This window comes from Lissotriton vulgaris, chromosome 8 (assembly GCF_964263255.1).
Source record: "Lissotriton vulgaris chromosome 8, aLisVul1.2, whole genome shotgun sequence".
NCBI classification, from domain to species: Eukaryota; Metazoa; Chordata; class Amphibia; order Caudata; family Salamandridae; genus Lissotriton; species Lissotriton vulgaris.
This window is the reverse complement of record NC_141696.1, coordinates 113,259,863-113,275,808: the sequence shown is the minus strand read 5'-3', so window position 1 is coordinate 113,275,808 and position 15,946 is coordinate 113,259,863. Positions and strand designations below refer to the sequence as shown.

Here is a 15,946-nt window from a genome sequence, read left to right as displayed (position 1 = left end):
GGACATCTAAACAAAGCCCCTGTCATCAACCTTTCAGATACAGTTCTGTCCCCTGATGAAATTCAATTACTAGAGAAAGGCCTAGGATTGGCAATCACTTCCTCAGTAGACAAATTCTGTCTAGAGAGGGACCTCCAAAACTTCTTTAGAAAAGTAAGACATGACATTCTTTGACGACAAGGAAAGACCTGTTCATCCTAATAAATCGGGCCTCAAAGCTAAATCAACTTGGACCCCCCAACTAGGTCAAATAGATAAACAAATAGAAGCATTTGAAATAGCTGTCACCAAAAGTGTCTCTGTCTTAGATCAAAAAACTTGGATAGAATTTAATCTTAGCAAAACAGAGAAGGAAGCGCTGACTAAATTAGAGAGAAACCACATGCTTACAATCAAACCGGCTGACAAAGGCGGCAGCATTGTTGTGATGTCCACCACACAATATAACGACAAAATGACATTACTTCTTAACAACAGAGACCATTATCAGAAGTCAAGTAGAAAAGAGTGGTCTGAACTTGAAACTAGTGTGTAGTATTCACTGTTTTGTGCCTTCCTGGCACCTGTTGTTAGAACCCCTGTGTTCTTATGTTCCATGGTTTATGCTATAGAATGTTGCCTTCTGGCAGTTGATATCTCTGCCTGCTGCCTGTCGCTGTGCTTCTCCTAAGCTAATTAAACCAAGACTACAAGCTACTTTGTGTGGTGTCTCCATACTTACTACAAATTTGTTGGCGACGATGCTGCTTAGGAGAAGGTAAAAGAACCTGCCTTACCTCGTTTCTCCTCGCATTCCTGAAGGAAGAGCGCCGTGGATCGAGTACACAGCAAGACCGACCTCTTCATAACCCTTGTCTACAGGCCGACGACGAAGGATCCAAGATAAGTGGTTCCGCTTTGTTTTTGCGCGTTTCCACTAAAATTAAGGCTCATTTCATCATTTTTTTAATAATTGCCGGCTCAGAACGCCCAGCGCGAGCGTTTATTTACGTGCCTCCTCCTCGCGTCATTGTTTTCAGCGCGAGCGTGTGGTTTCCAGCGTTACGCTCTGACGCGCTGGTTTCCAGAGCAACCGCCTGACGCTTACTGGCAACGCGTCTCCGTGGTAAAGGGAGACGCGTCTCCGTAGTAACCTCGCTGTCTCTGAGCCGCTTTTGAGCCTGTTCGCGCCCCGGTCTTGTCCTCATTGACTGTGTATGGTCCTGATTTTGACTCCGTTTCATCTACAAAAGGAAAAAACAATAGGAGTTTCTTCTACATGAATGCGGTGTTTATGAAGCATTCTCTATTCACAAAATATCACGGTGTGTTAGTGTTGCTTAAACACCTGCATGACATTGCCATCTAGTGGCGAATTAAATAATTACACCGTCAATTAACTACTTGAGTGTGAAAGAACATTACAAAAAGACTATGTGAAGGAGAATTCGTATTTTACACACTCAACTTTCCTGCACAGCGACAGAGTTAAAAAAAAAATATATATAGAAGTTTGGACATTGCATGTCAATCAGTATGCAATCGGTCTCTCCTCCTCCTCCTTTTCTCGAGTCCCCAGGCAATCCTCCCATAATCTGGAGAAAATGGTTTGATGCCTTTGAGACTTATCTGGGAGCTATAGGTGCATCCAGATATCGCGCAGAAAGGAAGAAGTGTCTTCTTCTGCATTCCTTGGGTTTCGAGGGAAGAGAAATCTTCAAGCACTTGCCTCCCTTAGTAAGGAACAACGCTGAAGAAGATGTAGACGAATACACAGAGACTAGATTAAGGCTCGAGTTACGTTTCGATGTCAAGCCTAGTCTTGTCGTCATAAGACACAAATTTTTCAAAAGAGAACAATTATCTGGGGAGGATGTTGAGACGTACGTTTCCTGCTTAAGACAACTAAGTGCTGAATGTGAATTTGAGGGCTTTCGTGAGCAATTAATTAGGGATCAATACGTTTGTAAGTGCTCCGATAAGTCTATTCAGCAGAAGCTTCTGACTTTGGGCAATCCCACACTCGAAGAGACTATTCGTGTAGCCAAGAGTATTGAGCTGTCAAAAAAAGAAGTAAAGGAACTTGAAAAGAAATGCGATGAGGGAGTTTCGATAGTTAGAACCAAGGAGAACAGAGACAGTAAAGTGGTGAGCAGTCAACGTCCTGATAGGAACAACACTCCCGGTTCTCAGCGTTTTGAGAGAAATGCTTTCTCTAGAAATGACATTTGTTATAGATGTGGAAACCCCTCTCACAATAAAAACAACAAGTTTTGCCCTGCCAGGAACTCTACATGTCGAAACTGTGGGAAGTTTGGGCACTTCGCAAAAATTTGCCAAATCTCTAAACAAGGAAATTCTTCTTTCAGCAACAAGTCTCAGAGTCTGGGCACCGTCAACAGCATTGGGAATGTCTCAGAGTCCTATAGTAATACTGATGATGACTCCGACTCTATGAACGGCATCCAAGATGACCTCAGAGACATGGTTGTAGTTGTACGTGACGATGGGGTCATTGTTGGAGATCCATCTGACTGTGTTGATCCTCTCGAAGATTTTGGTGTTGGTGACAAGATAATTACCCTATTAGTGGACTCTGGAGCTAGAGTAACTATGATTACGCAAAAATTGTTTGATGTAACCTGGCCTGAAAGGAACCTTCTTCCACCTGATAGGACCCCTGTTTCTTATGAAGGGCGTAGAATTGCTCTTCTGGGTTTTTTTGAAGACATTATTCAGTTCAGGGGGAGGAGGATCTTTGGCAAAGTTTACGTTTCATTGAAGGGCCTAAACATATTGGGTTGGTTTCATCAGGGTTTGTTCAAGATGATCCTTAGACCAGGCTCCAAAGAACAGATCAGTATTGAGGAATCCCATGACAATGTAGAGAGTTTAGCTGTTATTGTTTCAGGTGACAATATTGAGGGTTTAATTTCCAAATTCCCAAGAGTCTTCGGGAGTGGCCTTGGCATCATTAAGGGTTTCAACCACGAAATTAGAGTTAAGGATGGTGCCATTCCAGTAAAACATAAGGTGAGAAGTGTTCCTTTCAGCGTGAGGGATGATTTAGAAAAGGAGTTGATGGGTCTTTGCAAAAAAGGAGTCATAGAACCCATTGAGTCGTCCTTGTGGTTGTCTCCTCTTGTTGTCGCCAGAAAAAGGAATGGGGATTTGCGCGTCTGTGTGGATTTGCGCAGTCTCAATAAGAACATCTGGATTGATTCACACCCCTTACCTAAAATAACGGACTTGTTGTCCCTTACCAGGGGGGCAAGGTGGTACACTAAGCTGGACTTGGCCTCCGCTTACCACCAGGTGGTGTTGAGTCAATCTTCTAGACACCTGACTGCATTTGTATCCCCTTTTGGCAGTTTTCAGTACTGTAGGATGCCGTTTGGCCTTGCGTCAGCGGCCGCAGTTTTCCAAAGGTTGATGAGTCAGATGTTTAGGGACACACCCGGTGTGATTGTCTTCCAGGATGATGTTCTGATTTTTGGCAAAAACAAGGACGATCATGACTTTTCCTTAAATCAGGTCCTAGAAATCATGCAAGAAAAGGGTATTGTTTTAAAGAAAGAGAAATGCGTTTTCTCCAAAGAAAAGATGGAATTTCTGGGTCATGTGGTTTCTCATGCAGGTGTGGAACCACGTCCTGGCTTGGTGAAAGCCATTGTTGATGCTTCCCCACCTGCTGACAAATCTGGACTAAAATCTTTCATTGGTCTCAGTGAATTTTACTCGAGATTTATCAAAGACTACGCGTCAAAGGTTCAACCTTTGACGAACATGTTAAAAAAAAGTGTGCCTTTTGTTTGGGATGAAAATTGCAAAGAAATTTTCAAGTGGATCAAATCTCAGCTTGTTGGGGAAAGTATCCTCAAACCATTCGATCCCAACAAGGAGTGTGTCGTGACTGTTGATGCGAGTGGGTTCGGACTTGGGGCTGTTCTTACTCAGAGGAATGGTCAAGTTGACAACACCATCGCATACGCCTCTAGGGTACTTCGTGGAGCAGAAGTTAACTTCTCTGTTATTGAGAAAGAGCTTTTGGCCTGCTGGTGGGCGGTCAGGAAGTTCAATCCTTATCTCTGGGGCAGTCATTTCACTATTCGCACTGATCATAGCCCCCTAGTTTCTATTTTGTCGGGGGAAAAAATAAAGGAGCACACTCCTAGAATTGCGAGGCTGTCCACTAAGCTTCTTCAGTATGACTTTAAGGTTGTTTATCTGCCAGGCTCAAAGAATGTCAGAGCCGACTATTTTTCCCGTTTTCCTTTAACCGATAATGACCCCGAGGTTGAAAAAGATGAAGATCTTGAGGATTGTTTTGTTGCGGGTTTGGATCTTGAAGGGATGTGTGCAATCAGTGAGGCTGAGTGGAAAAGAGAGTTTTCGAAGGATGCGGTTCTCCTACAGGTTGTCGACTATCTGAAGTCTGGTTGGCCCAAAGAAAAGAATGTTACTGGACTTTTCCAGACTTTTGTCAAAGTTGCTGATGAGCTCACTGTTGAAGATGGCATTCTCATGCGGTGTGGGAGGCTTATTCCTCCCGAGAGCTTGCGGAAGCGTCTGGTGGATGGTGCACATGAGGGGCATTTAGGGAAGACTTTCACCAAACGTAGGTTGAGAGATGTGTTCTGGTGGCCACAGATGGACGTGTGTGTTGATTCTCTGGTTGACAACTGTGTCATTTGTAAGTCCTCAGATAAAAGTCACAAAGTTAGGTCTCCCCCTATGGAGCCCGTTCAACTTCCGGAAAGAGCGTGGGAAAAGATTGGGGTTGATCTGGTCGGTCCTTTTTACCTTTTACCCTCCTGTTCTCGTTTTGCCATTGTTGCCATTGACTACTACTCCAAATGGCCGGAAATTCGCTTCGTCAGTGAAGCCTCCTCTGCTTGTGTAATTTCTTTTTTGAAAGACATCTTTTTGAGGGAGGGGTTTCCTTCTGTTGTCATGACTGACAATGGTGTCCAATTTGTCAGTTGTGAGTTTGAATCTTTTCTCAAACAAGGTGGTGTGACACATAAGAAAAGTTCCCTTTACCACCCCCAGGCCAATGGTCTCGTTGAGAGGATGAACCGCGTTCTCAACAACTGTATCCAGTGGGCCATTGCTAGCAAGTGTGTGGTTGAGAATGCTGTGCGTTCCATGTTATGGTTTTATCGTACTACAGCTCATTCTTCTACTGGGGTCTCCCCCTTTGAGCTCCTGAGGGGTAGAAAACCCTCCACCAAAATCTGTCCGGGTTGGATGTCCAAGTGGGTAAAAATGAATGTCATGGATGGTATTGATGTTTTGGTCAGAGACAATGTCTCTGAAGCTCAGAAGAAGCAGAAAACCTATTTTGATGAAAGGAAGAGATCTGTTGCCCATGACATCTGTGTTGGTGATGTGGTTCGGATTAAAAATCCTGTTCATGTCACTAAAGGCAGGAGCAAATTCTCTCAACCACTTGTAGTTGACAAGGTCTGTGGAAATGCTGTACGTGTAAACAATAAGGACTGGTGGAACGTCTGCAGAATTGTTAAAATTAGCAGTGATGATGCTCACACTGGTCTCTCTCAGCCCAATCCCAACTTTGTTTCAAGTGACAAACGTTCTAGTACTGTTGCTATTGATGTTAATGGCAGAAATGTTGTTGATGCTTCTGTTCCAGGACCTCGCAGGAGTCATAGAGTGTGTAAGGTTCCTGCCAGGTTCAGATAACCTTTTCCTTCTGTTTTCTCCTTCACTACCTGTTGTGTTTTCCCTTCTCCTATTCTCGTTCTAATTTCCTGGGTACTTCTCTCCTCTTTTCTTTTGCTTCTTCTGTTCTTTCTTCTCTTCTCTTTCCTCCTTCTTCTTGTTGGTACACTTATTCTTTTGTTTTGCAGAAGAGAGGATAATGTAGTATTCACTGTTTTGTGCCTTCCTGGCACCTGTTGTTAGAACCCCTGTGTTCTTATGTTCCATGGTTTATGCTATAGAATGTTGCCTTCTGGCAGTTGATATCTCTGCCTGCTGCCTGTCGCTGTGCTTCTCCTAAGCTAATTAAACCAAGACTACAAGCTACTTTGTGTGGTGTCTCCATACTTACTACAATGTTGTTATAGTGAAACTCAATGTCAGTCACAGATAAAGAATGTACATCATATTTTAGAAAGCTTGAGAGACAGAACAGAGAGGAAACAATAAATACCGCATTGTTACAACTATACAAGATTTTAATTGATTGCATTGTAATTTTCAAAAATGAAATAGTACATAATCCCTTAAACTAAATATTCAAATTTGATTTAAAAAAAAAACAGAGTGTTAAGACTTTTTAAACTGAACATTTGAGTTGATATGAATTATTGTAAAATATACAGCAAATGGTTGCCGCATGTTTTCTATTTGTAACCTAGCTTGCACCCAGCAATCCGGTTTGGAATCTCGAACCGGATAATTCATAGGGCTTTTCAAGATGTGACTCATGATGCTTTTGCACCGTTTAGGACATCGTTTGGACACAAGGAAGAGAGTCAAATACCGAATGCAGAATAGGTGAACCCACAGCAGAGTCTTATAAAATGCAGGCAGTAAAATGTAGGATGGAATCTCACAGTTGCATCTTGCTGTGGAATATATGTGAGGCCATTGGGGTGATGTCTTATGTGTTAAACAAAGAAATATATATTTGGTAGTTCTATAGAGCACTACATGTATCCTTTTGGGTACTTCAGAGTGCTTAAGACAAAAGGTCAACGTTGACTATGGTTGTTGCAGTCTGTTGGGTGAGGTAACATCTTTCTGAGTGACCCAGAAGATCAGACTACAGTGACCCTACAACATTGAATTTTGGCTCCTGCCCCTACAGTCCGCATTGCAACATTGATACCACTGTGCGAGGGTCTGACAATACAAGAACCTGACTGTGATCCATTTACCAAGTTTACTAGAGGACCAGGAAAGAGTCACTCACCTTTGGTGCCAAAAACTGTGACGATTTGTTCACCACCCACTTTGGCAAGGACCCTAAAAGGAATAGAGGAAACCAAAGCATTAGATGCAGATTCAATCAATGGTCAATGCATTTCTTCTAAGACAAATTGGGCACACTGGATCACTGCGAAATCTTGTAGGTTCGTTAAAACAGCCATCGCCATATATGGTATGTGCTGGTATTTTTGCAAAAGCGGCGTTGGTGTAAATTGCTGGTCTGGTAGTTACGGAGACAGAAATCCTGTGTCCATCTCCAGTCATTCCCTTGGAGCCTCATCTCCCATCTCACTTGGAGATGAGAACAAAGTAGCATTTATTACATTTCTTGGTTTGGGTTTCGTGGTGCTTGACCAACAAATTTCTCTGCCAATCCCCCATTGTCGCTTCATAGACCTCAAATTCCCCTTCCTCTTTTCTCGCTTCAAGGAACTTCTTCTTTAAATCTAACCTCTGAATATTGTCCCCACCCCCAAGCTCTAAAATTGATATTTTCTATCCCAATGCTTTGCATGGAGGGCAAAAGGAGATGGGGCTGAAATGTTGGGCCATCTTACTTCGCCCTCCTGATAGCCGCAGTCTCGCTGGTCACCTGTACTAGTCCATGTCTGTCTGAAAATTCCACAAACGAGTGTCTGTAAAATGTCTGATTCTTTGTGTGTCTCCTCATTGCGCTCTAATACTTTAAAATATTTTTTATGCCAGACTATTTTCAATTGTATGGCCAATCATTTGTGGAGGCTTATGTTTCAAGCCACCATTGGCAATGGCAATGGGCGTGGCATTTAGCTAACATGCCACTTCAGTCAATGGTGAATGGTGAGTTTAGGCACGGAATAACTCCTCATATATGTACCATATCACTCATCCTGGTACTTATGCATCCATCATTCTAAGGGCTGACTCGTTCTTGCATCCCTCCCACTCACCGTTCACAATAAAACACGCACACAATCTCAACACACATATGCAAGATAAATGAATTTAATAGAAATAGAAAAAAAGCAGCTGCCTAAATGTGGTGGCTACATACTTGCAATATCAAATTAGTACAAAAATTAAACATAGCAGCTTGTGGCTGATGTGTCTGCACTGCTTCTTTAAATAATTTTTCTGGTGATCACATAAGGTCTGGCGACTGCTGCGCTTTCAAGCTTGAACTAAAAGTGGCGTAGTAGAGGGCCAGTCTTGCGGAGTAAAAAAGGTCCTGGGTAATTCCAACAATTAATGATGCGTGTTCCAAAGTGGACAACAGGGTGAGGCACATGAATAACTTTTTATTTAACTTTGTTTTATTAATTTTCAGGTGCATCAGGCATGGTACATTACAATAAACACATGCCCTTTTCGAACTCCTGGCAACCAAATACCCTGCCCCCCTCAAAAGAAAAAATGTCTTGTGACTGATAATAATGTTTATTGTGAATGAAATACACTTCCCTAAAATGCAAAGGGTTTCCAACCAGTACTTACCAACATAACTCACAAACAGCACTCAATGCATAGAAGAACAGCTCACATACAATCCAACACTTATATCATGAAAACAACACAACCATCATGGGAACTAGTTCTACCACGTCATGTGTAGAGAATGCCAGGTTCAGCCAACGTCTAAACTTCAGTCAAAAGTCATATTACTGACCAGAGAGTCTCACAGGCAATCAGTAAAGCCACCTTTTCCTTGACCACAATATCATACAGTGAGAGCCCAGTGATGTCAAACCATATCCAAACTACCCAGAACACCATAGGTAACCCTTGAGCTTCCAAGCGCTCTCTGTTCTAAGATTTATCTTGGTTTGTTCTTTTATACTCACTAACATCATGTGCATGCTGTGACTGGGAGAGACTCATCACGTGCCTAGTTGGATAGATCTCTTGTGCACCTACTACATCTCCCATGACACAGTGTGATCCGCTGATTTAGGATTCTGTATGCTCAATGTGGCGCAAACCATCTAACAAAGGACACAACTGTGTATTCGAGCTTCCGCTTGCACCTAATTGGACAGGGTGGCTTTCACATAAGCTCCAGCCTGTGAAAACTTGGAGAAAGCATTCAGCATAATTCTTGAGTCCTTTTAGTCAGGTCTGTGACCCGGACCTGGAAGTGGGACAGCACCAATGGAAGTAATAAACTCCTAACCACTGTTGAGTGTGACAACTGGTTTTGTGGGCACCGGAGCAGTCAGTGTTGCTGGGCTCCAGTTGCATCAAATGGAGTTGTTCACCGATGGTGTTCTGCAGCCATGTTACTATTGAACTGGACAACCAAGCCCTCCTCCCCAGCACTTAATTCCCTCCAGATAGCAAGAAATTGCAGTCCAAGGCTTACTCAAGGAGGTGAGGCGGGTTAGACATTCAGGATACCTTTTGCACCATAATAACAGCTAATAAGATCAAGTAAGGGCTCTACTTTATGAAGCAAAAGTACTTTAATACACACAATAAAAATATACTATACATAAAACTAAGATACACAGTGAAAACCAGAAGTCTCTACAACCCTCTGAGACAAAGTTCTGACCCCAAAAAGTATTGTACAACCTAGTCAGAAAGCACTATAAAAGCTGTTAACATTACAATATACAAACCCCACTGCACATGTTTAATCTTCAAAGCTAGAGCAGCAGTTCAAATAGCTGTATTATAGTGACTTAGCCTCAGTAGTTGAAATGAAGTCAAATGGTCCTGGCCCGCCCACTGTCCCACCACCCAAAGCAACAGAAGCGCCCACCCCTTCTATAAAAGGACAACTCTGGACGCGTTAGGTTCTCGTTAGCGGTGCCTGATGTCTTTACATTGTTAGTGGAGACCCACTCATCCAGTAGCCAACCAGCTAGCTGAGGAGGGTAGTGGCTAGTCACGGCGCCAGTGCGCCCGGATACCCTCAGATGACACAAACAGGGATTTGTCCAGCGAATGGGAGATATCGATCAAGATTAGGGTCTATTGGGGCAAGATTTGATTCAATAATATATAATGTCCCTAAAGGCCTAATGTGGAATAAAGAAGTTTACATACAACTAAGGCACTCACTCGTTGTTGCCTCGCGCAGGGCTGAAATTGACAGTGCAGAGAGGAGCGAGTGAGAAGGTGGCCACATCATTCTCCAAAGAAAGACACTAAAAAGTCTTTATTTTTTTAAATAAGTGTAGAATTTCAATGGGACTTTCACCATTACTGACTGCACCCTCAAACTTGCAATTAAATTTATAAGTAAAGTAATTGTGTTTGCCATACTCGAATATAGTTTTCTCTGAAATATCTCAATTGCTGATATTTTCTGTCAATATCCCAGTAGTATTAGCTTATTCTGACACATCTGGCACTCAAAACCAGTGAAAGTAGAGCTGCTCACTTACCTGTCCTCATGGGCATCCAAAAATGCATAGCATGAAACACTAGCGTAGGAAAAGACATACATTCTCAGGAGTGAACACACCACTGATTCCCATGGCTGTGTTACGTGACTGCAACTCAAACAAGTACATACCGACTGACACATTTCTGTTCAGATCTCCGAAACATTCTGGGCCTGCTTCAGGGCAACTGGAAAGGATCATCAACTGCATTTACAACATAACATCAACATCACAGCATATACACCTGGGCACTACCAAAATACAGCATTTTGATTGGCTCCCAGCTGGTCAATATCTAACCAGTTGATTGATAGCGAGTATCAGAGCCAAGCCTTATAACATAACATAAGTATTTATAAAGCACATTTCACCCAGAAGAGCATCTTGGCACTGAATAACAGATGTTTATTGTTGCTCAACTCAATGGTTCTCATTTTATCGACCTCCGAAGGATGAAAGGCTGAGTGGAACAACTCGGATTCGAACCTGTGAGCATGAGGTCAAACACAAGCCCCTACAGTGGACACATTAGTCCACTAAGCCACCAGATCCAGCTGTTACAGCACCAACCCACATATTAGCACACCTTCTTACCCTAACGTGGGAATAAGATCAGAGAGTTCTGATAAAGAGCAAGAGTGTTCACCTAGCTCTCTGAATGCTGGCAAAGAAGCTTTAACCGCATCGCTGCGGCGGTTATTTTTCCACTGCGCGGCTTTTTTCTAAAAGCCGCGTTAGATGACGAGCTCAGCTCGTCATCCGCACACGACCACCGTGGCTGATGACGAGCTGAGCTCGTCATCAGCATCGAAGGGGTTAAAATGATTCAGTTTCCAGTGCAGAAGGCTGAGTGTGTACATGAAATGGTTCTGGTTGCAGCTGGTTCATTTTACTAAACTGCGGGGTACCAAGAACATTCATTTTTCATGTGTTTGTGTTATACATTTCAAGTGTTCCCTGTTTGTGAAAATGGTGAATCCATAATAGATTTCACCATGTTTAAAAATCTTTACCTCATTGATCTGTTTGATTATGTTACTCATTTTAGAATAGGTTTTAATAAAACGCCATTGCATGGATCAGTTGTAAGAGATGAGGAGAGGCAATTTTTATAGGAAATATATATGTATTGTTAATCATTTTTTCATTCTTCATATTTAATTTACAATAAAAATGATTTTGTAGCCAGTTAACACTCATGCACAGAGATGGAACCACTGACAAAAGGTAGTGAAGGAAGTAAAAAGAGTAATGAAATGCCCAGACTTCACCTCCTTAGCCAAAGGAGCAAAACTCTATTTTAAATATGAAATCTGTCTGCATATTCAGGCACCTCCTCAAAATCCACTCCAATGTATTTAAATGGTAATTGAAAAATGCCTATGTCTATCAAAATGTAATTGTTTTTACATTTAGGAAGCATTGAGAGACAGAGGAGAGGGGCCGTCTGATGAAACAGACATGTAAAGAGGATGCTGGATTTAGTACGGATCGTTGTGATTAACTATTTATATACCTCTAAAATATATAAATCAGATAAAGGACTAAAAACCTATACTTCCACTCACGTTTTTTGAAACAGTGGTTTTCATATCAGTATGAAACTTCATTGCTCATATACTTCAGCCTGCTACAAAGCAAAGGCTTGAAATTCAACAGCTTATATTCCAGCAACATGGTCTTAGGAGTGTGCCACTGTTGTCATGGATATAAATTGTTAGCACTCTAGTTGTGAAGAACTTTGTGGTGACCTATGGCAGAATACTGTGGAATCTACCGACAGAATGCAGCTGCTGTTGGAAGTACATTTCGCTCAGCATGCCAGTCCTTCACATGGGTGAATTACCTTTTTAATAACTTACTGGAAATACGTCCTCATTTTAGCTTTGTGAAGCACTAACCATAATTTCCTAAAGCCCTTAATTTTGTTGTTTGTTTTTTGTTTTGTTTATTGTTTATGATGTCTTCTCCACTGTAAATGTTTTCACCAACATGGCTAAGGTTGTGTAGCACTAACGACCATTTCCATGCGACCATGAAAATAGCCTTAGAATTTAACACAGTTCCTAAAATGAGTATGGTAACCTCAATAGAGGTGTTCTATTGTGCCTAAAATCTGTTATTGTCCTTTCTACAGACTCCTTTATGTGACTTTTCATATCAGGTATTAAAGCATTTCAATGAGACAAAAACCCTGAAGCTTTTTCCTTAAAAAAATCCAACAGGTATGCTTTTTATAACATCCTGCCTACTTAATGCCATGAAAAACACCAAAAGATTTAAGTGGCTTGCACCCCAAATTTTAAGAGTCTGATTTACAATAGCCATATTATCCACATTATTATCCTGAGAAGTTATTTACTGGGGTGGATTAGGGCCTGAGGTGAACTCCATCCTTGTCAATAACTACCTGGGGGTGCCCTTCACCTTGAATAATATTTCTTAACTAGAACTCTGGAATGTTAGAAGCAAAGGAACCGAGTAATTGTTGGTATAACCCTCGTCTCCAACATTCCAATTCGTGTCTTTCTGTTTCTACCTTTTTAGAACATTCTTGGCAGAGGGGGCGGAATGTTGTAACAGCACTATAGCCCTTCTGACTCAGTCTACATCGGTTGTTAAAAAGGCAACTTTGTGATGTAACTCAAGTAAAGGGCGCTTTAATGACTGTGTAGCGCCCTGGGGCATGCCAAAACATGCTATACTAAATCTATCAGTGATTGAATTCAAAGTTTATATCTGGAAGATTGCTACCATGACCCAGACATAACCAAGGCAGAGCACAGAATGAGACACCTAACACTGAGCACTACACGAGTCAGCATTGTCCTAAAGAATGTACACAGGAAATGAGTTACCCTGCTCTATATAAATTGTCCAGCAGGAGATTGCACTCGCTGAAGAGGCCATTTTTCCTTCAGGTTGTTTCTTTTGAAGTAATCTTCTGGTGATATCAATGGTTCTCCTAATGATAACAATTTCTTGTAATGTAGACTAGAAAAGTGTCAAGGATCTTGTTAATTCGTAGCTCTAAACTTCCCCATACACTTACTTTTGAACTGGGGCTTCGATTATCACATTTTACTGAACTGCTTTTTCAAACGTGCCCAATATCCTTGAAAATGTACAGCAGATCAAACACGCTTCCATCTTTTTCATCGTCGACCTTTCCGCGGCTTTTATAAAGGTAGATCATTCAATTCTTCTTCTCTCGTCTTGATTGACAGCTTTACTGTCTATTTCTGGTCGATGCTCCGGATTCAATGGCTTTTCTCCCCATTCTTGTGCCTGTCCTGCCCTGCCCCAAAGCATAGTTTCTTTTAACTGGATGACTTGCATCCTTCTACCACTGACACCAGGCAGCTTTTTCTTATTCGGCTTTTAGCCCTCCATGGAAGTTCATAGCGTTCCATGCCCGCTCCACTGTCTGCTCCAAAGCACCCCCACGTGCTCCCGCACTCATCCAATATTGGCCCATATCTGCCAGTAGTTTTTAAATCTTTTTATTTTTGAAAGTTTACTTTAGCAAGGGCCTGGCACCGCATATTGCTACTGGGGCTTTCATTTCTATACCCACTGTTGCTTCCTCACCTATCCTGTTCCCGCCTGTTTTGTCTTTTGGTATTATTTTTGCACAGGCCTAGCTTCTGCATGGGATCAAGAAAAGATTTAAAAAAAAACATGCAAAAATGACCACGCATATCGCAGCATGTGCGCACAAATACAGCGGCCATCTTGGAAGCAATTATTTCACTGTATAAAAATAAATCTTTCTAAGATGGCTGCTGGCGTTTGTGCATACAAGCTAATACTCTGAGGGCCATCTTGGAATTATTTTTTCCACTATCAATGAAGCAAATTCAACATGTCTACACCTGCATTCGGACTCATGTGCATACACAGAGAGGGCATCTGGAAGTGGCTTTGGCTATAAACAAGGCCAAAAGAAAGAACAATTGCCAAAGCCAGTGTCTGCATCCACATTTAAAATATCAGACCTATAGGCTTGGTCAATGATTGTTTTTATTTTGTATCTAATTACACTCTTTCAGCCTACTTCTGCCCATATTCTTGGCATTAAATTTAATTAAAAAACTCTTTGTCTGTACATAATTATCTTTTTAATAGGGCTGTCAATTTCAACTTTAGCACATTTCCTGCTTTCTATCTCTTGACAATAACCTCCAAATCACTAACTTTTCTTCTTCAAGTGTTGATTGCGATTTTTACTTCTTCTTTGGCTAATTATACTCCGATTGGACACAAACTCTGCTGCTCGTTTAATCTTAACCCCTTCCGTGCTGCGAACGTCCAACGGTCGTCGCGTGCACTACCTCGCTGGTGCTGCGCATGACCGTTGGACGTCCGAATCCCGTTAGCGCGATCGAACGTCCGCACTGGGGCGGAATGTTCGACGCGCTAAACGGGTTAAATATTCCATCCCTGGATATATTGCTCTTTACACATTTTCAGGTACTCCCAATTTGTCACAAAATCCACGAATGCCTATTCTTTGCATCAATACATGATTCTAAATCTAACATTGGTTATTGTGCCCCCTTACTTTTTTGTTTGTCCCAACCATAATAAAGGTTGCCAAGATTGCTCTTCAGCTAATCTTGGATCTTTTTCCAGACTTTGTGCTTCTTCTCTTTCCATATTTTTGAGGTTATCTCCTCCCATCCAAGTAGTAACCAGGCCCGACCCCGCTTAGCTTCCGAGATCGGACGAGATCAGGCGCATTCAGGGTGGTATGGCCGTAGGCATTTTTGAGGTTATCTCCTATTTCAAAGAACATATTCTCCCTCAGTATCCTCACACTCCTCATTTACTAAAACGTAAACCATTTTTTAACGTTTTTTCCTCATTCTTGTATCCTAACCCACACACTGTAGATGTCTATTTTCATTCCATTTTAAGACTTGGCTTGTGTTTAGTTGACATGCACGTTGGATAAACCATCTATAAAATATGGAAATAAATTCATGAAAATGAAGTGCATGCGCACTGCGGCTCCTTGGTAATGAAGTGTCGCAATTTTATGCTGGGCTCACTTCGCGCTTTTCACGCTCTGACTCATTATAGAGGATTTGGCAGCTCAGCCTGATTTAGCGGGAAGGTCGCTCCCGTTTAAGCTTCCGCCATCTGGCCTACCCTATACAAAATGCAAAAAAGGGAACATTGTATGCTATTTCAGTGTAAACAGAGCGCTATTACTGGCACAACATAACAATCTTTTATAACTGGCAGGCCAGCATCCTCCTGTTAGGGATTTTCTTATGTTTTTTTAAAAATAAATTGATTTGGTACATCTTACCACCTCCCCCCGTTTCCAATGTGCCAGAGAAATTGCTCTGAACCAGTAGCCAGCAGATACATTATTCAGTAGTGATGCATAAAAGAATATTTCTTAGCCTAGATATACTGCACGTGTTTGTTATTATATAAAGACTCAAGGCAGTATTCGTTATATCATATTAAAAAGGTGGTATGTCCTCTTCTAGCTTTAATTGTTTAGAATACAAAATCTATGGGTAATTAAAGCATGTGACCAAAAGAAATAGTAAAGAAATTTGGGGTGGAACTAAATAAGCAAGAAGGGGCAACGGCAAGGATGTTATTAAATGAAAGTGGTATAT

The 15,946-nt window shown here is 41.7% G+C and overlaps 1 protein-coding gene across 4 annotated transcripts in view; it reads right to left on the bottom strand.

Annotated features, from left to right (window-relative positions):
* Nucleotides 1-15,946, bottom strand: part of STARD10 (StAR related lipid transfer domain containing 10) — a 325,536-nt gene that overhangs the window by 37,751 nt on the left and 271,839 nt on the right. For 2 of the 4 annotated variants that reach the window (XM_086933786.1, XM_086933784.1), the window contains one exon: nt 6,923-6,975. The exons of the other annotated variants lie outside the window; for them this stretch is intronic. In XM_086933786.1, the coding sequence (XP_086789912.1) occupies nt 6,923-6,975 (53 nt within the window). The remainder of the gene's footprint in view (nt 1-6,922; nt 6,976-15,946) is intronic. 4 annotated transcript variants of the gene reach the window in all.